At 37.1% G+C, this 26,560-nt stretch overlaps 1 protein-coding gene across 3 annotated transcripts; it reads right to left on the bottom strand.

The window, feature by feature from the left end:
• Positions 1-507: 507 nt before the first annotated feature.
• On the bottom strand, positions 508-26,002 carry LOC107785638 (chaperone protein dnaJ 1, mitochondrial). 3 transcript variants are annotated; one of them, XM_016606985.2, is made up of 20 exons: positions 25,807-26,002; positions 25,208-25,311; positions 25,028-25,121; positions 23,055-23,141; positions 22,866-22,957; positions 22,284-22,367; positions 22,123-22,161; positions 21,911-22,027; positions 21,787-21,828; positions 21,603-21,690; positions 20,343-20,407; positions 20,144-20,206; positions 19,995-20,067; positions 18,395-18,486; positions 16,973-17,044; positions 15,635-15,691; positions 8,564-8,612; positions 8,409-8,478; positions 1,858-1,947; positions 508-1,289 (listed from the first exon to the last, which is right to left on the bottom strand). In XM_016606985.2, exons 2-20 carry the CDS (start codon positions 25,262-25,264, stop codon positions 1,262-1,264), a joined length of 1,359 nt encoding a protein of 452 aa, XP_016462471.1. In that variant the 5' UTR covers positions 25,265-25,311; positions 25,807-26,002; the 3' UTR covers positions 508-1,261. The 3 variants fall into 3 exon arrangements, with proteins under 3 accessions (XP_016462471.1, XP_016462470.1, XP_075113466.1); XM_016606984.2 differs by having other exon boundaries at positions 508-1,253; XM_075257365.1 differs by lacking the exons at positions 22,866-22,957; positions 23,055-23,141 and having other exon boundaries at positions 508-1,253.
• Between the last annotated feature and the right edge of the window lie 558 nt (positions 26,003-26,560).

The raw sequence follows: 26,560 nt of genomic DNA, 5'->3' as shown, positions 1-26,560 counted from the left end.
TCGCTCTCTTTGCTTTTGGCCTAACAATTTCCTTCACCTTTCACTAATTCCCCAACACTACTTATAGCAGAAGCAAAAACTAGAGGATTTAGCACTGAGCTGATCCCACTTTCTTTTAACAAACTTTTATGCCAAATGGAGACTGGGACTCGCTGCTTTGTGCATTTGGCAATAGCATACACAGTAAAACGGAAACATCCTTAATTAAGATTAATGGGGGGAAATCCCTTCATAAGGCGTCAGGATAACCTTATTTGCTTAAGAAAAGACTTGTACCTGCTTAAAGCAAAAGTATCGAGATTCAAGACAAAGAAACAGAAAAAACTGTGTTTTTTCATTAGTGTATATAATTCACAAAAGCACCACAAATGTGCTAACGGATACAGACTAGAAAGTACAGCAGACGATAATAATTAACATAAGATCATGGTAATGAGCTTAACTATGATTTTCTTTTTAGTTAGTTAGTTAGTTAGTTAGAGAGAGAGAATAACAGCGTCCAAACAATAATGTGAATTATTTATTGCTCAAGATAAAGGTAGGAGAATCCTATGAGCTTTTCCTTCTCTCCACAGCGCTTCCACAACAAACATATACACGTTTAGACTACCACTGGAACTTTGCTATGTCCAAAGAAAAATAAGGGACAAAGGAATACAGTGCTAAAATTTGCAGCCACTAATGCAAGGCGTTAAGGTAGGTTGTCTACATCACACCCTTGGTGCGGCCCTTCCCCACCCTGCGTGAATGCGGGATGCTTTTTGCACCGGACTGCCCTTTATATATATATATATATGTAGAAATACAGGGGATTCTTGTAACCATATGTCGATAATCAACCGTCTCTTCAAAGGCCTTGGATAAAATAGGCACTTTCTTTTTTATTGAGAACTATAAAGGCATGTTAAACACTATGCAATCTGACCTCTCCGCGTGAAGTGAAAAATAATTAGCCCTACAATGTGTAGGTGATATTGCTCCACAATGGGAGACACTTGGTAACCTTCATTCCATTGTGGGAAGTTCTCTCCAGATCTGATTGAAAAACAGAGACTAGTAAACTCTGGTGTCAATATGATGTTAATAGCAGGTAGCAGCTGCACCATGGATTCTTGTAGCATATCAACCATCTGCCGGAGACAGCTGACACCTCCAATCAGGTTGTTTTGGCTAATAACAGAAGAACCGATATAAAGAGCGATATTTCAACCACAAACTTCGGGCTCGATACATGTTCAAACAACTGCTGCCACCTGTAAGTTCAACCAGTAGAGAGCTGCTGGTAAAGCCTGTTATCCATTACCAGAATGTTCACCACATTCAGAATGGTGGCTATAGACGTAGACTATTCAGCAAAAGAAATACTAAAGCACTATGCCCGTTAGATAATAATGTGACAACGCTCCAGTATTCATACAGAAAGTATAAACATTCATGATAAGAGAGCATATGTGGACATTTCTTGAACTCAGAGACCCCCCCCCCCCCAAAAAACCAACCCCCACACCCTCAAGAAAGAAAAAAGGAAGAGCTATCCTAACCTGATGTAGTTAGCGAAGTTCAATGAGTAGCAGAAATCGGCAGGTCACAGCATTCAGTGTTGCCTATCAACTAATTTCGATCATGTATCTACTGTATAGTATAATAATGGGAGAGAAAGCTATACCCCATTATCTATGTCTTTTTTTGGCTAGAAAAATAACTTAATAAAACTCATTTCAATTGACTTTTAAGAGTATGTATTGAGGTGAACAACTCAAAATCATATAGAAATATCCACATGCATCAAAGATAGCACAAAATTTCCAGTTCTTAAATTTTAAGTTACAAACAAATTAAAAGAAACGGGAAACTTACAAATTTACTTCTCCATCCGTGTAATCTCCATTAACAATTTCCTCCTGTGCAAATTCTTCCATTATAGTACGCTGCCGTTCATTCAACACTCTACAAACAAAAAAACAATGATAACCAAGCTAAAAAGCATCCTTGAATTTATGTCCGTGCAGCAAACTCTTGCGGAAGTTCCAGATGAGCAACAGAAAAATAGAGAAATAAATGAAAACTGTCTGGTCAGAAGCATTTCATCTGATAAGATACTCCTTTCCCATAATACTTGACCTACTTCGCTTTCCTTGCTTATTCATCCCTTAATTTTTAATCTCTTTCTTTAAATGGAAAACTTTCTTAACAATTCAAACTATAATATTAATATACATATTCTCAACTAACTTACTTCACATTTCCACTCTGCGAACAATCATTTAAGTACTTCTCTAACACACTGCGTAATAATCAATTATAACATTCTAACCGTAACAACCACGCAAGTCAAGCTAAGTCACATATTTTGGATAGTGTGAGCAAACTAGCAAAAGCACTAACAAACTGTGATGCCCATGTTGAGGGGCAAGCTGACTAGGATGGGTCAAGAAGAAGGATTGACAGGCTCCTACGCTTCTGTTCAAGGAGTACATAAGACACCTTGGGCAAACCTCACACCGAAAAGGTAGAGGAGAGTGAAATGTTATATAAGACAACACGAGTTCACATGATATACGAGCTTATGGTACCAGAGTCGAATTTGGTATGATTGTGGGGCAAACCTCAGCGAGCATGCTAAGCTCCCAAGGGGGTGTATGTGACACCCATGAGAGAGGGTGGATCAAAGAGAAGAAAAGATAGACTTATCAGTAGCAAGCTTCCGAAAGGAGAGGTGAATATGACACATTATACAAATCTCATATCAAAAAGGAAGAAGAAAATTATGTGCTATATAAGAGTAAGACAAAGCATAAGTTCTCATGGTAAGCGTGCTTTCCGGTCGATGTGGGGTAGCCCAACGGACAAATCCATGAAGTTTGCTGGACCAAAGCGGGCAATACGTGTCATGAGCTTGAATTGCAGCTATAACATAGGCAGATCTTACTGGGTCCGGAAAAAATAAGAGTTCATTTTAATATCTTCCCTTTTCAGGCTTTGGAGAGGTGACTCTGTTCTTTCAACTAGAGGTGGCAGCTTTTTCCTCAGTAAACAAAAGTTCACTCTTATGTTCCTTCCTTTTTTCAACTAGAGGTCGTACATTTATTTCTTCTAAATTTTTGTAAGGGAGAAAGTGATAAATAAGTTTAAAGCAGCTTTACAACAATATTTAAGATAGATGTCGATACATTAGGAAAAGGGATGATAATGATATTTTACACCTGATTGAGCCATGATGGAAATCCTGACTTTGGACATTCATTAAAAGAAAGAATATTACATGCAAAACCATTTTTGGGTCATCACTTGCTTTTAAATTAAATTCTGTGTTCTGAGGCCTTGAAAACCTCATTTAGCGTCACCTCGATTTGCGTGCGCAGTCCGGGCGCGTAGCCAGAAAGCTTAAATACGAAAATCTGTGAAAAATGATAAGTTTTAACTGTAAAATGAATTAATTTGACTTCGGTCAATGTTTTGGGTAAACGGACCCGAACCCGTAATATGACGGTCCCGAAGGGTCCGTAGGAAAATATGGGACTTAGGAGTATGTCCGGAATCGAATTCCGAGGTCCCAAGCCCGAAAAATGAATTTTTAAAGAAAATTATTTTCTGAAATTGTTTAAAGGAATTTGAAATGAATTTCGATTAGAACATGTTGGTATCGGGCCCGTATTTTGGTTCCGGCGCCCGGCACAGGTCTTATATATGATTTAAGACGATTCTATAGAATTTGGTGAAAAACGGATGTCATTTGACGTGGTTCGGACCTAAATTGCAAAATTTGAAGTTTTAAGAAGTTCTCATTGATTTTGAGGTTTAATTCATTGTAAATGATGTTATTTGGTGATTTGATCGCACGGATAAGTTCGTTTGATGTTGTTGAGTTAGTACGTATGTTTGGTTAGGAGCCCCGAGGGCTCGGGTGTGTTTCGGATGTGTTTCGGAAGGTTTTGAACTTGGGAAAAGTTGCAGAATTGCTGCTGCAGGTGCACAGATCTTTTGTGCATCGAGATCGCGTAGTAACACTCGCGATTGCGAAAGGGAAATGGGGACAGGGGTGGATTTGTTCTTCGCGAACGCGAAGCCACAGTCGCGAACGCGGAGCACTGGGGGGTTGCTCATCGCGAACGCGACCTGTGTGATGCAAACGCGTAGTGTAAACTGGAGGTGGGCTGGGGACTTGTCATTTCTTCTACGCGAACGCGTAATGCTGTCCGCGACCGCGAAGGTCAGGGAGGCTTACCCTTCGCGAACGCGTAGAGGAAATCGCGATCGCATAAGTCCACTTACTGGCAGCTCTTCGCGATCGCAACAATGTTCTCGCGAACGCGATGAACACTGTCGCCCAGCACTTAAAACAGTAGCCATTACGGGATTTCTTCAAAATTTCATAACTTCTTCTTTTCAACTCCAAATTGGGCTATTTTTGAAAGGGGATTTCACCACCAATTCATAGGTATGTAATCTTAGACTCATTTTCTTCAATTTCCATTAACACCCATTCGATTTCTAGGCTTAAATCATGTTCTTAAGGGTAGAAAATTAGGGATTTGGGTAGAGTTAGGGCTTTTTGATTAATTGTGATTTATACCTCGTTTTGGGGTCGAATTTTGGAACTAATTATATATTCGGGCTCGTGGGTGAATGGGTGATCGGGTTTTTGTCTGAACCTCGTGTTTTGACCAAGCGGGCCCGGGGTCAATTTTTGGATTTTTGGGAAGAATGATTAGAAAGCTATAATTAAGTATTGGAATTGGATTGTTTAGCATTTATTGATGTTATTAAGTCGATTATGTCTAGATACAATTGATTTGGAGCCGAATTCGAAAGGAAAGGCGGTGTTTGAGGCTTGAGTTGGTCGTGGAAGTTTGAGGTAAGTGTTCGGTCTAACCTTAGCTGAGGGATTAAGAGTTGAGTCCTATTTGCTATTTGCTTGTTGTTGAGTACGACATATAGGCATGGTGATGAGTATCTATACATTGGTGTCAAGCATGACCGTGAGTCTTAAATTGCAACTTGTTGGGTTCTTAAATAATATTACGGATGCTTTAATTGATGATTCTCGATATTGAGCAAGGATTAAGTTTGTTTACGTGGAAATTACTAAGTTTGAGTATTGGTGATAGCTGAAATGGTTAGATGTTGGATTAAGATTGGTTATAGTTGTTTCTCCTTTGCTGGGATGTATTTAATTATGCTGTCGATTCCCTTGCCGGGATAGTGTGGTTCGTTATTGGTCCCTTGCTGGGACTGCTGTTATGATTATTGTTGATTGTGTATTTGGAACGGGTTGCGCGCCGCAACATTATTATATATGGATCGGGTTGCACGCCGCAACATTATTATATATGGATCGGGTTGCATGTCGCAACAATATTACATAGGGATCGGGTTGCACGCCGCAACCATGTTATGTTAGATCGGGTTGCACGCCGCAACAAATATTATATTGGATCGGGTTGCACGTCGCAACAGTGTTAAATGATAAGGGATCGGGTTGCGCACCGCAACAGTATTATTATGGTTTTGCTATAGATTTTGAACTGTCCTCTCATATTTCTCTTAAGTTTCTGTTAGATTTGATATGTTCCCCGAAGCATGTACCCCCTCCCATTTAAACTGCTTATTCCTGTTTATTTTTCCGTTGTATATTATATAATTGCACAGGTTTATCTTGAGTCTGGTCCTAGCCTCGTCACTACCTCACCGGGGTTAGGCCAGGCACTTACCAGCACATGAGGTCGGTTGTGCTGATGCTACACTCTGCACTTTGTGAAGATACCGGAGCAGCACTGGGACAGTAGCACTTGGGGAGCCCGCCTTCAGTCCATCCAGAGACCCCGAGGTAGTCCTGCAGGCGTCCGCAGGCCCGACGTCTCTTCTATCTACTTATATGTTCTGTTTTCATTTGTATCCGAGACAGACTGTATTTCCTTTTTCAGACATATGTATGTAGTATTCATAGACATTCCGTGAATATTGTGACACCGTTTCTGGGTAGAGACGCATGTTGGCATTTTCGTATTGATTTTGATATTATATTAGTCTAAGTCTTCCGCTTAATTTCATCTTTCGCTATTATTTAAATGTTGATCACTTGTTATTACAAGTTGTTAAAAGGATTAAAATGAAAGAGTTAAAATTTCTAAATTTCGTGGCTTGCCTAGCTTCTACGAGTAGGCGCCATCACGACTCCCAAGGGTGGGAAATCCGGGTCGTGACACATTCAAGTAGACAACTAATGCCTAATTCTATAATGAGGGCTACAGTGGAGGTATACCTCAACTCATATCTATCAATACCTCGATATTACCAGCACCTAGCTACTACTGACACCAGGTTGGTTCAAATTCAAATAACAATTTTGCCAAAAAAAGCAAAATAAATAAATTAATTAATAAGAATAATGATAATAATAGTAATAATAATCTATTTGTTGTTATTGTTATTGCTCCTTTGTCGTCCTTCCTTAAGCCGAGGGTCTATCGGAATTGTAATTTAAATTACAATCCTAAATTTTAGGACTTTAAAATCAATTAAAATTTTGCTTATTTAACTTTTCCTTATTGAACTAGGTAGAAAATCCTAATATTTAGTCCTTCAAAATCAATTAAGAGTTGTACCTTATATAAATGTTAGAAACTACTATAAGTTAGCTAAGTTATACAAGTCAAAAACACAATGATCTTAATAACACAAAAGATCCAAAGCTTACATATGATTTGTTTATTGAAAATAGAATTCTTATTGCATAAAGTTATAATTACTATTGAATATTCTTAAGGAGTTGAATTATCAGAAAGACTAAGTTACTTCATTAATATTGAGAGCAAATAATTAAATCTTTGAATTAATTAATTAGCAAAAGAATTCAATTCAATTTTTTTTCCAAAATTATCATATAAGTAAAATTATTTGACAAGTTAAAAAACTCTTAAGGTACATTAATTTATTTTCATAACAAGCGCACTAGCGGTGAGAGAAATAAAAACTAAAGCAGAATCGATTATAGTATAAATTTAAAAGTCAAATCGGTAAAAATATAGATTTGAAGCAATAAGGATAAAATAGTAGAAGACAACATGTATTATAAATGAGTTGTCATTTCATTTTTCTTTCTTTCTTGCATTCGGTCAAAAATGACAATGGTTATATACTTCTTTTATATTAAGTTATTTGTATTAAAATTAATTCAAGATTAGTCATTTGTTAAAACTTTACATTGTCATTACCAATCATGTAGGATGTATATTGCCAACCTTTTCATTCTCAAATTTTTAAAAGACTTAAAAAAAAAATTAATATATGTTATTTGACAAATCTATAAGAATTATGATAAACGTATTTTTATGTTTTGTGTTCGGTATTAGGTCAGATAAATAACAATAATTTTCATAAGATATTTCATCATAAGTCCTCATAAATCAATAAGACATTTGTAAATTTTTATGAGATAAGATTCTTCATATTTTTTTTGGTCAAAAGATTCTTCATTTTTTGAGATAGCAACATGGAAACAATTATCATTTCAGGAATTTTTTTTTTAACTTTTATTTTGTAAGTTTATATAATTTAAACATTATAATACTTGCGTGATATTTTTAAAATTATGTATTTATTGATATGGATACACGCATACCCTAAACCTAGTAATAATAATAATAAAGGAAAGAGCAGGTGATTATAAATCTGTAGATGCATTCAATGTCCAATTTGACTACCCAGACACTTTCATACGTGACAATAGATATTGCTAGTTTATGGTTCATTTAGTGATACAAGTTATCTGACCAGCTCAGATCAAGGATTGACTCAACTCACTGGTTCTAAGAATGGGGCTATCATCCTCTCATTTTACACATTAGTGACCATTTCACTCTTTTAAACACCACTTTGTTTAATGCTCAGAGGTGTCATCCCTACTATCCCCAATCTCTAAACATCTGCAGCATTTTGAATAAAGATTAGCTGTTCAACACTTCACAAAGGAATCTCTCAAAGATATTAATGGTGCAATTACCTTGGGAATGTTCAGGATCCCCATAAAAAATTACTTATTACCTTTATGAGCACGCCCTTCCGATGAATTAAAAGGTTGTATGAGTTAGTACAAATTGTTCTTGTACATCAGATCGCAGATCCTTTTTGAAGTCACTTATCATTTCTTCCTGCTCTTTTTTCCCATGAGGATGCAGGATTAGCTAATTTTGGTGCTTGACTCAATATAAATCAGCTCAGGTAGCATCCTTGAGTTTAATAGCTTAAGAAACCCATTAAAGACATTTGTTATTTCCTCCAAGCAACGCAATTGTTAAGATCATCAATTCCCTACCCCTACGCATCCCCCCTACCCCCCTCTAAAGAGTCTAATGAACTGTAATCATTTGGGATAAAGGTGATCTGGAAATGTGAGAGAGAAAACATACGTCGGAAAGTCAATGCGGAACCTCACATATTGATCTCCATGGTTCACCAGAAACCCACTCTTTGGCAAACCTAAGTATGACAGACAACAAGACTGATCACTCAGAAGGAAGCATATCAAATAGATTAGAAGTCACTCTGACTTAAGCTATGATACCTTTGCCTCGTAGTACCATAAATTGTCCAGGCTGAACCCCCCTGGGTATCTAAAAGGACCAGAAATAGAAAACAGCAGCAAGTATTGGTAAAAATGAAAGTCAAAAAGGGAGAAATACAGCGGTCGTAGCACATGAAATGAAACAAAACAATGAAAATAAAATAAATGGAAGAAAAACACCACGGAGTAAGCACTTGACTGATGATGATTTTATCAGGCAACATATGAAACAGTAAAGCAACTTCAGCAACTGGAAATGCATGACAGAAGCGACGGAAATCTCTTTTTATCAAATCGTTGCAATTGATGTTCGATCCCGAAGCCAATTCCTTGCTTGTTTATGAGCATTCAAGTAGCTTCAGTTCTCATCTCCCCTCTTTAGTCTGGATTAGAAGACACTTTTTTTCCAACGAGAATGGCCTTCATTTTCAGAGAACTACAGGTGGATAAAATAGTCCGTATTTTGGGAGAATTGGTGCTAGTTTTGTCTTTTGCAAAAATATTACCCTTAGAGTTCTCAAAGCGCTCTTTCCCCAGACTCCACTTCATATTTGGAGCCAAAAACAGTTGAACCTCTAGACGAGGAATTGAAAAACTTTACTTCGTATCTTACACTACAGATAGTTCACAAAGACAGCGCACTTGAATTTTTTTTAATTATAATTGGATGGGGATCCTTAGAGCAATGGTGAAGTTGTCTCTGTGTGACCTATAGGTCACAGGTTTGACCGTGGAATCAGCCATTGTCGCATGCATTAGGGTAGGCTGTGCAGCCCATCCTCGGGACCCTGCGTCAATGCGGGATGCTTCGTGCATCGGGCTACCCTTTTTTATCAATAACAATTGAAGAAAAATTTTTAAAAACCAATTTAAATAGAATCACAGAACCATGGAATAGATGACTATCTCAACACAAATAAGCAAAGGATAAGCAAAATCACTGCCATTCAGTCAAATTTGAAAAAACAACTGAAATGGAAGAATAAAGTTTAAACAGACGCATTCAATGCCACAAATATGCCAAAGGGGTCCCTCTCTGAAACCAAAAACTAAATTGTGTCTTATATCTTCCACACAACTCTTTCCGATTCTTCCTTTATGCTATCTTGTCCTTTAGGCATTTAAACATGCCAATACGCAATAACACAACTTCTACGATTTGTTGCGGTGCATCTGACCAAACCTTTTTTTCATGCACTTGTGATATCTTAAAAGAAGTTATTAAGTTTCATCTCATCGGAATCCTTTCATCTGTCCCTGAAGCTCAGTTTTCACCCACTGTGATCTCTGTTTAGAACTTTTTTCCGTTTTTCTTTTAGTTAAGATCTTTTTTGAAAAACTTTCTCCGACTCATACTTTTCTTTCCGGCGACTACGGCAGCGGAGGGACTGTGTTTTATACCAATCATTTACGTGATTGCTTAAAAACTTGGTTTACGCAACTTCATTATGGAGAATAGAATATACTTTACAGAGGGGGTGTAAATCTTATGATATAACTGAAAAGCATATGGATGGAGAATTGTGGTTTGAATGGGTTGAGCGCACGAGAAACCTGATGAGAAGAATGACTTCCAGCAGGAAAATTCTTTTGTGGTTATGTGATTTATTGCATAAAGCTTCTAAAAGAAGGGGTAATGTCTCTAATAGGTGGAGGACCAGGGATCATTTATTCAACTTTTATTGCTCACAAAAACACAACAGCTACGTGAGATTTATTAGTATTGTTTCTGTACATGGGGAAAGCAGAGCAGTTATTATTCTACCTGAAGTTGAATTAAATGCAGGGTGGGGAGAGATAGCCTCTAAAATAGAAAGGTTCATTCACAGAAACTTTCGCTTTACAAGAGCAGCAGAGGTTCCAAAATTACATAATGATTTTGCTCATACTCTACACTCAACCAAATGATCAGAATCAAATGCCAACATCAGAGTTATTCAACCAGAAAGCAGCCCTATCAAGATCGCTGCTTCAATGCCAACAGACAAAAGTCTTTTGAATAGGTGCATCGTCGGCAAGTTCTCGAAAGAACTATATTTAATTCCCTCACGCACAGAGGTTTGAAGATGGGTAAACAATAAGTGGAGTAATGCTGTTGGAGTCTATGAACTAAATGGACTACAATTTCTTTTCGAATTCCCAACCAGAAGGATGGCGGAGCAAACTATGGAGAAACCTAGAGATGGAAGAATGCTACTCTATTGCTGAGCTGGTGGTCCCCTACAGCAGTTTGTTATCCTTCTGAAACAAAATTCGACTGGATCTGGGTGAGGATTCTCGGACTCCCATTACATCTATGGTCATCAGAAATCATGAAAGCTATCGGAGAAAAATGTGGTGGCTGGATTGAGACGGAGGAAGAGACGCAGCTGCGAAATCACATGAGGTGGGCTCGTATCAAAGTTAAGGGACCGGCTGAAAAGATCCCTAGAATCGTAGAAGTAGAAGAAGGAGGAATGCTTTTTTCCTTGCCATTGTGGACTGAAATTCCAACGACCGTTAAAGTTTTCCAAGAAGAGGCAGTAGTTGAAGTACGGCCTAAGTTCTGTGATGATATAGTTACAGGCCCTATTTTCATAAAAGAGAGATCTAGGCACGTGGGCTCAGTAACAGGGCCCTTTAATTCAAAAGTTGACAGTTGTATCCCACGTGCCCTTGAGCGGGGGAATTGTTCTAACGAGATTAGGGCAAATACTAAAGTGGGCCGAACTCAGGAGAAGCCCAAGACTTTACAAAAGATAAAAGATCCAGATTCCAGAAAATTGGCTGATGAAAAAAGCCCAAGTTCTATTATGGATAGCTGTGGGGCCAATCTAGCAAGACCTAAAACTTATGTACCTCAAAATTTTGGGCTCGATGTTATAAGTGAGGAACTGAATAGGGATTCTAATTTACCCCAACAAATGGAGCGACCCGACCTTCTATTCCTAGAGATAGAAGCGTGTAAACATAGGGAGGTGTATCTGATAGAGCAAATTGAAAAATCAGCGGCTGCTCAACCGTTATTATCTCAATTGGAATATGATGGAAGTCACACAGATCATGACATGCAAGAGGGGGAAATTGGGGGGAGGTTCAAATACTCGAAAATCTGAATCAACAACAGTTAATTGAATATAGAGGTGCAGATGCATGGGAGATAGAAGATGTTGACCCAATTCAAGTTCAATTCCAAGAAGCTGAAATGGAGGCAACTTTATGGGTACATAAGAATATATTGAGACTGAGCAAGGAATATGGGGTAGTGTTCAAAGGCTGTGAAGGGGAGGCTCTATCTCTTTTTATGAATTTAGATGCCAAAATGAAGGAGGAGATGACAGAAACTCCTACTGCCAACTGTGGTATTCCAAAACAAAAGGGGGCAAAGGAAGTGGAAAAACTGGTTTTCAATGTGACGTACAAAGATGAGGGGAAAAGAGCAAGGTGGAGGTCAATTTCCAGAAGTGAACCAAGAAGATAAAAATTATCTCGTGGAATGTTTGGGGATTGAATAGAAGGGAAAAGAGAAGGTTAGTGAACAGTTTGATACAAAGGTGGAAAGCAGACATTTATTGCTTTCAAGAAACTAAGTTAGAGGGAAATATTGAACCATTAGTCAAGCACATATGGACCAATAGAAGGGTAGAGTTTGGTTGCTTGCAATCAAATGGGAGAAGTGGGGGAATTCTTATTTTATGGGATAATAGGGCATGGAGAGGAGAGCTGATCACCACTGGAATATTCACAGTTACTTGTAGATTCAGCTCGATGACAGAGGAGTTCTCATGGCACCTCACAGAGGTATATGCACCTTGCAACATGGTGGAAAGACAGCTTATGTGGATGGAAATTGCAGATACTAGGGGACTTTTTGATGGTCCCTGGGTAATATGCGGGGATTTTAACACAACTAGATTTGTAAATGAGAGGAGAAATTGTAGGAGAATGACAAGATCCATGATAGAGTTCTCTGATTTCATTAATGACATGGAAGTGGTGGATCCTCCTCTTATCGGAAGGAAGTTTTACTTGGGCAAAGGGTGACAATCAGCAAGCTTTTTCAAGGATAGACAGGTTTCTATTCTCTACGGAATGGAATGATGAATTCAGGAATATTTCCCAAACACTATTACCTAGAGTCTCTTCTGACATGCTCCCTTACTGTTAGAATGTGGAGATTGGGAGAATCATAAGTCTTATTTCAAGTTCGAGAATTGGTGGCTCGAGGTAGCAGGTTTTAGTGACATGGTGAAAACGTGGTGGCTTTCTTTTGAGGTACATGGTAGACCTGATTATATTCTGGCCTGCAAATTGAGGATGCTGAAAGGAAAACTAAAAGAGTGAAATGGTACAAATCATGGCAACTTTGAAGTAAGGAAAACTCAACTTCTAAGTTCCATGGTAAAAATGGATGTTGTACAGGAAACTAGAAATCTATCTGAAGATAGAACTTTTGCAGAAGGCCAGCATGTTCATGGAGCTGGAAGATATAGCAAAAAATGAGGAGATAGCTTGGAGACAGAGATCTAGAGTTCTTTGGCTCAAGCAAGGGGATAGGAACACAAAATTTTCATAGAATGGCAAATGCACACAGGAGAAATAACGCAATTGATAAGCTAGAAGCTAATGGTGTGACGATGGAGAATCCAGAGACTATAAAAGGGGAAATTCTATCATTTTACCAAAAACTTTACACTGAAACAGAGGAATGGAGACCAGAGTTTGTTTTGGCTGATTGTCTTTGTATAAGTGAGAGTGAGAAGCAGTGGTTACAAAGATCATTTGAAGAGGATGAAGTTTGCGCAGGGGTAAAATTATGTGCTTCAAACAAAGCACCTAGGCCAGACGGATATACTATGGGATTTTTTCATTCTTGCTGGGATATTGTAAAGGAAGATGTTATGCAAACCTTGAGAAATTTTCATACACAGGAGTTTTTTGAGAAGAGCTTTAATGCATCATATATAGCCCTTATACCAAAGAAGACTGGAGCTCGAGAGTTAAGAGATTTTAGGCCTATTAGCTTAATTGTGCCTGTGTACAAAAGTATTTCTAAGGTTTTGACCGAAAGATTGAAAACAGTGATCTCCAAGCTAGTGGATAGGCATCAGATGGCTTTCAAAAAGGGGAGACAGATAATGGATGCAGCACTAGTGGCTAATGAATGTGTTGATTCAAGGCTAAAGATGAAGACACCTGGAATTCTTTGCAAACTTGATATTGAGAAAGCATATGATCATGTGAGCTGGGTTTTTCTTCTTAAAATGCTGAAATCTATGGGTTTTGGAAGAAAGTGGATTAAATGGATGCTCTTCTGCATAAGCTCAGTCAGGTTCTTTGTTCTCATCAATGGTTCCCCATAAGGTTTCTAACCTTCACATAGATATTTGAGACAGGGTGACCCTCTTTCCCCCTTTTTGTCCCTAATAGCAATGGAAGGTCTAAATAACATGATAAAGGTAGCAAATAACAATAGGTGGATGACTGGTTTTAAGGTGGCAAGTAGTGTAGGTAGAATGGAGGTAACTCATCTACTTAGGTATGCCATTGGGTTCTAAAAACAAGTCGTTAGACATTTGGAGTGGGGTGTTAGAAAGATGTGAGAAAAGATTGGCTAAGTGGAAAAGCCAGTACATATCCCTGGGGGGCAGAGTAACATTGGTTAACAGTGTCTTAGATGCACTTCCCACATACATGATGTCCCTTTTTCCTATTCCTACAAAAATAGAGAAAAGGATTAATGTTGTGAGAAGGAATTTCATCTGGCAAGGAAATAAAGAGAAGGGATGCTATCACTTGGTTAACCGGAAGGTTTTGACACAAGGCTAGAAATCCGGGGGCTTAGGCATAAGAAACTTGAGACTACATAATAAAAGCCTACTCATGAAATGGCTTTGGAGGTTTGGCAAGGAAGATCAAACTTTATGGCGACAGGTCACCACTGAAAAATATGGACTAGAGGGACAATGGATACCTAGAGCAGTGACAACAACATATGGGGTTAGTGTCTGGAGGTCCATCAGGGCTTATTGGCCTCGTTTTGCTGAGAATGTTTCTATTGTAGTAGGGAATGGGAGGAAAACATTCTTTTGGAATGATAATTGGCTAGGACATGGACCTTTGAAAGACCTTTTCACTGACATGAAAGTTCTGAGTTTGAATACTAAAGTTGAAAACTAAATGACTGGGAATTGCCTAGATTCACTGAATTTTTGAATGTACTTGATCAGTTCAAGGGGACTACAGTGGAGGAGGATAGGGTTAAATGGACAAGGCATAGTAGTGGCTCTTTTGCAGTGAACTCAGCATACAAACTGTTCAACCATCAAGGCCAGCAAACTCAGTTATGGAGCTGGAAAACAATATGGCAAGCCAAAATACCAACTAAAGTAGCCTGCTTTGTATGGTTAGCAGCCAAGGATGCTTGTCTAACACAAGACAATCTAATGAGAAGAGGCATGCCATTGTGTTCAAGGTGTTATCTGTGTGGAAATGAGGCTGAAAGTACTAGCCATTTATTTTTACACTGTCAGTTTGCTAGAGCTTTATGGAACCTATTTTTGAGCATGAAAGGACTGTCATGGGCCATGCCCAGGAGTACAAGGGAGCTACTTGCTTGCTGGAATTTCTCTGGAGACCTGATCAAACAAAAAAAGTGGTGGAAGACCATCCCGGGATGTATATGGTGGACCATTTGGATGGAAAGAAACAGTAGATGTTTTGAAGGACACAACAACTCCTTACAGAAGATCAAGATGAACTGCTTATTTTTGTTTCACTTTTGGTGTAAGGAAGATTTTGCACAGGATGTAGATTCAATGATAGATATAATAGGATCGCTGTAGTAGGAGATAGAAGATAGCCGTGGTTTTTGCTCTTTTTGATATATGTATATATGGCCTTAGCACAGCCTTTGTGCTACGATTAAATAATATGTTACCATTCTCAAAAAAAAATCAAGGTGACACAAAATTCACTATTAGTATTTTACTTCACATTTATTCTAACGCCATGACAGCATTACAACACTTCTAGTAAGTAAAATACATTAAAAATGACGAAAGATGGATAAGCCCAGTATAAAACACATACCTGTATCTGTGTCTTCCCAGATAGAGTTGGTACCTCAACTTTACCACCAAGAATAGCCTATTAAAATTCAATAAGAACCACCAAATTTCATAATTCTACTTTAAGTCACAAAAGCATATGTAAAGAAGAAGAACAACAAAAGAGCTTTAAGCATTTATTTCAAGTCTTCTGCATTTAGTCTTCGGTTCTAACTTCTATGATGTTCCCTTCTCTTTATATTTTGCAAATCCATAACCTACAATCTAAGGATTGGAGCTTATTCAACCAACTTCTAACATCTTTTTCTAGTACACACGCTCCTATGATGCCCCAGCTACACTGTGTGTATGTTGTTTATGAGAAAGGTAGAAGGCAAGCTACATATGACATCTTTTGTCTAACAAATACTCGCCTTACTCACTGGTTAACTTTTCTTTAACCAGTTAGTTGGTATTTGTTAGCCATGCGAGCAGAGTGCCATTAACTAAAATAGTTTAGATATATGAACCTTGAAACAAGTACTATGCATGATAGTGGCTTGAACAGGGATAGGCGTTGTGATCCCTTCAGCTGCTTATTTTTCTAGTTTCTGAATTATTTTCTGTATCAGATATGCCCCACTTTTACTTCTACAGTAACAACCCTGGTTATAACTTTTAACATTCCATTATCAGCCAACTCATAAATATAGCCGGATAAACCAAGAGAAGACTACTGATTAAAAAAGAAAAAGAAACAACGACAAGAAAACCACCAGAATACACATCTACCATGCCCAATCCAATCCCTGCTTCCCAGGTGCCAGTAGTATCACCCACCCGCTCGGTATCATCTTCAACCAGTTACCTTGCTAACCAGTATCAAAGGAAAACACAGCAATCTCTAACCATTGCCAGCTGGAATAGGATGAAATTTGGTGATGGGACTGTTCAAGAGAGAAAGATTGAGGAAAGTTTCATAGGGTGTCGATGATGGTACTAATGATTTTTATTTTTTTATTTTTTTGGATAATGGAACTAAGGTTGCCAACTGAAATGTGATGAAATTTGGTGATGGGACTGTTCAAGAGAGAAAGATTGAAGAAAGTTTCAGAATTCAGAGACTGTCGATAATGGTAATGACTTTTAATTTTTTTATTTTGTTTTATAAGATGCACAAAGAAAAAAGGGAGAGAGTGCGTCAAATATCTCCTCAGTAACATGAGAAGAACGAAGGAGACAACTAGACGTTTAAACTTATCAAGAAATAAAGAAGAATAATCCAAATATCTTTCTACCAACAGCGAATCAAATGTTTATGGTAAAGCATATACTTTATTAGCATGCCCAAAAGGAGGAAAAAATTGAAAGTGATTCTCACTTTTGTAAAGCTGATATGATAATCCACATAAAGGTCTGCTCCATCTCTAGCAAAAACAGGATCTTTAGCAACCTGCAAAACAAAAGGCATGAAGTTTTCACAAAGACAGATTCAACCAGCCAACGAAAAGGACCCCAAAGACAAAACGTTTTTAAAGAAAAAGGGGAAATCTAAATTGACAGCAGAACAGAACCAATTGTATGCTCAAGTAACCGATTATCAAAAGATTCTTCATTTGTCTTAACATGACTATGTCTACTGGTGTGACACAGACATGGAAACTTGGCGCGATCAATGCAGCGCTTAAGCTTAGATCAGCATAGGCAAGACTCGCCTCACTTCACTGGCACTTTACAGCTTTAGTACAGGTATTACAAGAGTCTCAACTTCCAATAGGATCAGTCTTAACTAGGGCAACATTAAATAGCAAACATAAATGACAAAGTGATAGAGGACACTTTTCTATTAATATGTTGGTGAATTGGAATACGAAAACAGAAATTTAGTAAAAGAACATTATAGTTACTAATCTGAACTACAAACTGCATCTGAATCATAAATTTAAAATGCTTTTTTGAACTTGAAAAGCATGACTTTAGGTCATATATTTCCTTAGTTATAGCTTTTCAATGCTCTAGTCCATGTGAGGTCTTCCATTCCCGATCCAATTACAACTAAAAGAATATTCATCAGCTTATCACTATCAGATATTCAATGGACCTTTACTCCACCAACGTGCATCTTAACTGCTTAATATACTTTCTTCATAATTCAGCCAGTTCTGTTGAAGATTGAGGAGCTGGAAAAGCCAACATAGAGAGTTTTCGAATACCTTAAGTTCCCCTTCCCCTCTTTATTTGTTTTCTGACCACCTATAAAAGGTAAATGGCCTTTCTCTCTACCTTTATTTACCCTTCCTTAAGACCTATCTACCCAAATAATATTGTTTAAGAGAAGGGTAAATAACCTAAAGCATTGGCAAACACACTATTATGTATATATCATCTCACTTTATTACATAACAAAGCTTCTTCGTCGTTCTCTTCTTATAGTAAACGTGTAGGATCCCCCCCTCCCCACCCCCACCCAAAACAGCCTTTTTTGCCTGTCAATGAGCAGGCCTTAGCAGATCCTAGTCATGTCTAGCCTTGTAGGTGTTTGTACCATCACCCATTGATATTCCAAATCCCTTAGTGTTGAAAGAATAAATCTAGTGGGTTTCTGCTATCAATTAGGGATATCTGACTATTGATCAACGAGCCAAAAATTTAATGGATTTCTGCTATATATAATGCAAATATTATAGAGATTGACCCATGAATAAAAATTCTTGAAGTCACAGATAATCACAAAGAATCACATTCGATAACCCAATATAGAAGATATATTAGAAGCAAGACTTGACAGATGAGAATCATGCACCTTTAGCTTTATAAATAGGCTGCCTGGTTGCATCCCTCGCTTGCCAGCATGACCAGCTTTCGGCACACGAATAGTATCACCAGAGTCAACACCTGATCCATCAGGAAAAGGAAGATCATACGATAATCCTACGTTATGCTGTTAGACCTTGCTACTGAGTTGAAAATCAGAAGAAGTTTCAGATGAATATGTTCCTACTCGTCCAATGATCATAAGATCAATCAACTACGCCTAAATACCAAATTAATTGTGGTCAACTATATGAATCATCTATATCCATTCGGCTATTGTTATGCCAATAGCAACTAATTTTTAAGGCAAACTAGCGGCTTTTTTAAAGAAGTTCCCTAAATCTCACATATGTTGTTATATTGACATACAAGTCTCTAACCACCCTAAAATGACTTTTGATAAGCCAGACCCAATGTAAGTGTAACAACAACAGCTAAGCATTAATCCCAACTAATTGGTATTTCCTATATGGATCATCTCTTTCCATTAATTTTGTTCTTAGCTAAATCAGCATGGATACCAAGAGATTATAGGGTTCTTTTGAAACTTACCTTCATTGATTTTAAATCTACCCCGCCTTCTTAATCATCATAGTGAAGCATCAATGAACCCATGGATTTGGAGGTCTACGTAAAACATGGTTAAACTATCTCAGGTTAGCTTCTCTCATTTTATTGTCTTCATGTATTACCTTAACTTTTGTCGGATGTGGTTATGTCTAGTCTAGTAATCTTATATAACCACACAATCATCTTAACATCTACATTTCAGCAATACTTTTCGTGTGGCTATGCTAGGCCTTAAAAGTTCAACATTCACCCCCACATAATATTTTTGGTCTCACAACCATATTATAGAATTTCCCTTTCACTTTGATAAGTATCTTCCAATTAATAGTACTCCCATCACGCTCTTCTGTTTCAATCATCTTAATTTTGTTCTCTGTGGTAAAGCTTCGTTATCAGCCTTTAGCAAAACCATTAGCCTTTCTAAATTGACTACACTTTATCTTCTCAGTTCAGTGTTGTAACTCTACACTCTAAATTCAGGACCTTACCAGGTAACACAAGCAGAGACATCCGGTAAAATAGAACTTTTCTCCATAGTAAGGAGGTCATGGAATGACGAAAACCAAATACGACAATATAGTCAAATCCTTTGTGGAAAAGCAACAGAATAGTCTTAATTTTCATATAATTGGTACTTCGTACACTTTTTTTGACTTGGCACTTTGTACACTTTCTTCACCTATTATAATCGATAAACTTATCTATTACAGTTCTATAAATGGGGATTTGTATCCATAGAGTTTACCACATGTATTTATGCCCAAACACCATCTTGGGCTGTCTAAGTTTAAAATTAGTGCAAGCCAAACAGTCCCCCCACCCTAGAGGAGAAAAAAGAAAATGTGAAATATCAAGAACTGACAAAGTTGATTTATTTGAAATTAGTATGCCATCCACCTAGTTTTTTAAGCGGAATACACAAATACTTTAAATTTAAAATGAAGTACCAGATGTAGCTCAGAAATAAACTAAACTCCTTATGGTAACACTTAAATTGGAAAGGAAAAACCAATGCATACCGCCGGGTATAGTTACTTTAACGTCTTTAGTGGCCTCAACGACTCCTGATCCTTTGCATGCCCTACAACGTTCCTAATAGAAACCAAGCAATGATTATTTGAAGCTTTGTGTCAAATCAGAGAGTTGTTCGTTGTCTCAGAATCAAGACCTTAATAACTCGTCCAGATCCTTTACAGGTACTGCAAGTTGCTGTAAAAGGAGGGATTGTAACCTGATGAATAGGTCCCAGAGTATTAATAACACATAAAGATTCTGAACATTGCTCGATTATCAGGCAAAAAAGAAAGTGAACACTGAAGTTAAACCTCATAAAATGAGGAAATGCTCAAAATTTTGAATGTACTTACTCTCCCAATTCCTTGACAAGTTGGACATACTTTAGGCTTGGAATGCAATGGATAGCCCCTACCATCTGAAGGAGAAAAAGGATAAAACAGAGTAAAAGTTAAGATCATGATGTGTGGAAAAACTAAGAATTTCAAAGTGGAAATTTTGGGATAAAATTCACTTTGTCAATGACCACAACTACTCCCATTACGTTTTTAACAATTAAAAAATACTCCACGCATTTGAGGTGATGCACCTTTCATGTTGCTATATCACAAATAACATGCCTCTAAAAGAAGTAATAGACCATATACTAAGAATTTAAATTCCAAAACAATTCAAAGTAAGCATGACCCTGTTGAGTATAACAACTTCATACAACTCGGACAATTAATTTCATACTTTCTTCTAGCACTAAAAAGATATTCCTTCTGTCCATTTTATGTAACGGTGTTTGACTGGCACATAGTTTAAGAAAGAAAGACTGACTTCGGGAACTTCTGGTCTAAAACAAGCCACAGATATTTGTATGGCTATAAATCATCTCATTAAGGGTAAAATGGCAAGCTTGAAATTTTTTTTTTTTTTTTTTGGTTACATAAAAATGAGAAGTTTAAAGTTAAAGAGTTTATGAATATAGAAAGGGTGCCATTTTATCGTGGAACTAAAAAGAAAAGTCTGTCATATATAATGGGACAAAGGGAAAAGTAAAAGTCAAAGTAACTCCATTTTTCATGCTAAACCATGTCATATTATATTGAATAGATTGAATACTGTTATGTTTCACTTCTCTCCTCTTGAGAAGTCGACTTAAATATCATTTTCTTTCGTTTTAGATGGAAGCGAGATAGTGCCTCCAGGTATAAGCACCATTATCATGAAAATAGAGTAGCCTCATTACTCAAAAATTTTAACCAAACTTTCCAGGTGAGCTTTGTAATCAATGTACTAATTTAACCATTAGGACATCACCCTACAATACTGTATTTCTAGCAGAGATAAAAGCATGAATGTTGGGACTCTAGCAGTCTTTTGCGCCCTTCACCTATCTAGTAACGAGAACAGAGAAAGAGAACGAGAACAAAGCGCGCGCGCACACACACACACACAGAGAGAACAAGAAGAAATATAAATTGCATAATCTTCCTAGTCATGCTTCTGGGAAGAGATGGCATAACAAACAAAGAAAAGAAGACGATGGAACATCCAACTCGGACACAAAGGAAAGGCTTCAAAAAACACAACAGGTGGATAGAAAGAGAACATCAGTTTTTACTTACGGCAAGAATCACATGGAACATCTGCGTCAAATGACAGATGTTTTGTGCATCCTTTAGCAGCTTCAGGAAAAGAGAGAGAAAGCTCCACCTACCATTTGAAGATATTACAGTCAAACAGGTTTAGTTTTGGAGTCCCTCAAATTGGGGGAAACATCAAATGGAACACAATCACAAAAGGCACCACCTGAATGTCTTGCGTCAAATTTTCAGCCTCGTTTTCGAATATCTGTGAGATATTGAAGCATATACATTTAAGCAAATTCCATAAATCACTGCACTTCAGAGAAGAGGAAAAGAAAGGGAAATACCTCAGAAAAAATTTTCTGAAATGAATCAGAGAATTGTGTGCTATAAGAATATCTAAAATCATTGCCATTCCCATAATTATAATTCATATCTTCTGTGCTGCTAGGTTGCTCCTTCATCTGTATTAGTAAAAAATTTATTCTTAGTTATGAAATGTACACCATGATATAGCATAATTTGAAAAATACAAGCCAAAGGAGAAAAGACATGTCACCATGTCATATTGTGCTTTCTTCTGTGGATCTTGCAAAATCTGAATTCACCTTTCACGATTACAATCCATGAAATTATCATATGAATGTAGTACAAGGAAATGCAGCAATTCTTCAATCATGGTCATAGTACTATTTTTGGAGAACATAGAAATATTTAAACCTCATATGCATCTCTTATCTCTTGAAATTTCCTCTTGGCAGAAGGATTATTCTTATTGGCATCTGGATGGTACTTTTTTGCAAGCTGCAAAAGGTTTTTAAGTCAAAGCACTAGAGAATTACAAATAGCATGGAAAGGATAAAGGAAAAGATATAATGCCACAGATCTAAGCAAGATAATGCTCAATATAAATGAAGCAAAAAATTCTTGAAGTGCAAAAATATTGAATCACTTGTCTCAAAACACTGGCACAATGTGAATTTCCACCTCTAAACGAAGAAGAAGATTCCTTTCCGTATGTGGGACTTGTGGTGGTGGGGTGGGGGGGAGAGGAGTAAGAAGAAGATTCTGTTCTATCGTAATGAAAATGAACTATTAAATGAGCAGCCTCTTCATTGAAAACAATCTACAAATGACTAGTAGAATTTCAACACCATAAAGGAAATAGATCCATATTGAAACAAAAAATAGTGCTATTGACAGCGACAAGCTTTTAACACCAAAATAGCAGACAAGATCTCATTTCAACTGAAAATAAACATATCAATAAGGCACCTAAACCCTATTTCATAATATCCTCACCGCATGAAAAGCCTTCTTAATCTCATCTCGACTAGCATCTCTAGATACACCTAGAATTTCATAGTAATCTCGTTCTGCAGAATAACAAGCTCCTGAAAAATGGAAGGATGCAATTGGTACATACGATAGAGCAATCAATAAGCTGAAACACACAAATCAAAAGTAACTATCTATATATTGGAGGAATACCGGTGGAATGGATAAAATGCTTTGATGGCGGAAATCTCCTAGTTGAAGAGCTATTAGGTTTACCAATAAAACTGCAACTGTACAAAGCTGATATACAAAGCAAAGTCAAACATAACATTATGGATTGGGTTTTCAACTGGCTGAACATAGTGCATGTTAGAGTAATAACATCTTCTGTCAAAGTTCCGGTGTTTCAACATACATTCAGCATATGCATGAACACAGAGTTTTCAGTAACAACTATATTTAGCATTTACATATTCAACTCCGATTCAAGTAAATCTGATGTTGTCAGCTAGTACTGTGTTTGGGGGGGGGGGGAGGTACCAATAAAATATGCAACATATACTTTGCAGTAGAATGGTTATACTGGGATACTTGGGAGCCCAAGGATATGGCCTAGTAGTTAATGAAGTGGGAGGAAAACCACGAGGTCTCAGGTTCAAATCTCAGTGGAGGCACAAAACACTTCCCATTTGCTAAATCTTGGTGGGCAGAGTTACACAGTACACGTACTGGTGAGAGGTAGCAAGTACACATTGAAATAGCCAAGGTGTGTGAAAGCTAGCCCGGGATAGGGAAAGAACATAGATGCGATGATTACATCATAAACAGAGAAAGGACTATTGCCTATTGCAGTGGTATGGTTTTATCCCTAGCATGGAATTGTGATATGAAGAACTAGACATAAGACTCATTCTTTATCTCCTGCTAAGTATCTTCCACTGAATTAGGGTATCATTGCAATGTAGCTCACCAGCCCTGAACACTTAGTAAACCTTACTTTATTGAGGGGAAAAAAACTGAACTACTTCTTAAATCATTGCTCTTCATCTTTAAAGTTCCTCTAATCTAGCTGCGCAGCATAGTTGTTCTAAATATGCTCCCTTCAGATTCATGATATTGAAAGTTTGACCTCTATAAATATAATATAAATACTACTTGTCTAAATAGAATCACAATGGGCTGACTTCTAATTCTTATGGGACTTTCACCTTTTCGATTCTCAAGTAGATTGACTGACTTTGTGCTATCTTTTTAAAAATTATAACTTTAATAATTTTAAATCAAATAAACTACACATAACACATAGTATAAAACAAGAGGACGATGCAAAGAAAAATTTAAGTTGTAAATATTATTGAAGTGTGTGATTATCTCATCTAAAATCATACACTGTTCCAAAGAGTGCGCTTTTATTTATTTTTTATAAGGATAAAGAGTGCACTTTTATTTACTTAATTATGTCTTCAACACACCCCTTCACGTGTGGGCTTGATTCTTTTTCATGAGCCAAGCACGTGGAAGTTCTTTCTCGATAATGGAAAATTCTAGTTCAACTTGTTTGAAATACAATCAACAATGTCGAAAACAGTGAAAGGTGTGATACATAATTGGACATACAGGAGGAGAAGAAGGAAAGGCAGACATGGGATGCGGCACCCCGATCATTCATATGGGTACTTTGAAGGGAAAAGAAGGGAAAAGAAGAAGAGAGATTTTGGGTGGGTGGGTGGGTGTGGGAAAGGGGGAGGGGGACATGACTTAGTACAGTTTACGCCTTGTCTTTCATTTTTTATTTTTTATTTTGCTTCAACTTTTGGAGCACCCACAAAGTCCCTGAAGGTATAGATGATTGGCTTTCTATTATAGAGAACCATACTGTTGTCTTTTGTTATACTTCTTGTACTCGGGGATTTCTCCCAGGACATCAATAAAATATGCTTTAATCAAAACAAAAAAACAAAAAATAGAGTGACCTGGAATCAGCACCATCAAGAAAATATAGTTTAAGTTCATGTAATGTTTCACACCATAATCAATTCCAAATTAACCTAACTAACAACTAAGGCACAAAGTTGAGCTCAATTCATGAAAAGTAGCCCATGACGAAGAATCCTTAAAATTGCAAAGTTTGATGCATAGAAAAGAGTTCAATCCTCAGATGTTACAGTTAAAGGTAAGCCTCTTACAGCGACTTTGAAGTAACGTGGGTAGATATTCTGAAACATGTGCACGCACATTTCCTTTATCAATCATCGAATCTGCAGAAACTGTGCGCCATGACTGGAAATGAAGAAAAGCGTTTAGCCACAATATTACCACTTCTTTAAAATACCGAACAATGTTGCTGTAGTTTTCAGAAATATTACCGCAGCAATTCGCATGATAGATTTTGGGGAAACCCCTGTCCACCTCAGTCTGCCCATTTTGAGCTGGAAGCGACTTCCAAGGCCACAAAAGTAAAATGCCCCGACTGAAATAACATTCGATTCCATCATTACATAAAATTTGGCAATGAATTACTCCAGCCGTTTTAGTTTTTTATGTGAGGATTTAGCTTTTTCAGCGGGAAATGCAAAAACTACAACACCATTAAACACAAACATTTTCTTCCAATAAATTTCTTAAGCAGAAAAAATAGCATAATTTTTTGGGCAGCTCTGTTGCAAATGCCAATACAATAACATAATATGTAAGAAAAAACAAACACTTCAAGTCAATTTGGTACATTACCAATTCGAATAAACCAGTAACTTTACAAATTCCACTTTTTCTCACATATTAGCAAAAGTGTTTTTTTCTTATAAACTCCACCACTTCCGCAGTATGTAAATCATCAGTTCCACTTGGACATTCATAAGCTTTAGTCTAAGAAAATTTTATAAATTAAACAAATGGGTGAACTTCCTTTCTAAAAACAAACCACAAAATAAACACTCTAAAAGATAAAGAAAGAAATTAGGCTTACTTGGAAGAAACTGGAGAAGACTAGGATTGAGGAAAGAATCAGCAACTGAAATTCCAGACCCACTGCCGTTTAATTATTTGTTCAATGTTGAAAGTTTCTCGTTCTCAATAGGCTTTTTCTTTTTTGGTCACGCAAATGCTCTCTAAATTGGCTGCGTCTAATTGTCTGGGGAGCGGCTTTAGTTGGGTTTGAGTTTAATTATACTTTCTTCCCATAAGATTTTATCTTTACGGATATGACCCCTCGATAGTTTCAAATTATGCAATTCTCTTTTGCTTTCAAACTTCGTCTAAAAAAGTTACTTTACTAGTATTATTTCCTTTTTTCATTTGATTAACTATATAACAAGTGAAAGTTTCTTGCCGAAGAGTATTTTTAAGAATATCTATTTTTAATATTTTTGCTCTTGAAGAAGAACGTTGGTGAGCATTTGTGGCTTCAATATATCATTTTATTGTACTACAAATGATCATATTCGAACGGAACCGATCGCAATCTTGGATTGGATAATGATCAAACATAAGAATTCCACTAGCATTTTAATGTTTCAATATTTTTTTCTTTTTCTCATTCATCTTCTTCTCTCCTACATTCTACCATAGCATTTTTTTCAAAGTTTATTCATTTTTTGAATTTCTTGCGAAGGTTGTTCGTTTCGTCTAATTTATCTCTAGTCTAAGCTTTCAATTGTGTAAGTTTTTTCTCCAATTAGTTTTTATGTTGTACTTATTTGTGGGTAAATTTTTGCTAGATT

The sequence above is a fragment of the Nicotiana tabacum genome, chromosome 7, assembly GCF_000715075.1.
Source record: "Nicotiana tabacum cultivar K326 chromosome 7, ASM71507v2, whole genome shotgun sequence".
Classification (NCBI taxonomy): Eukaryota; Viridiplantae; Streptophyta; class Magnoliopsida; order Solanales; family Solanaceae; genus Nicotiana; species Nicotiana tabacum.
Note: the sequence above shows the minus strand (reverse complement) of the source record. Positions and strands in the feature narration are given on the sequence as shown.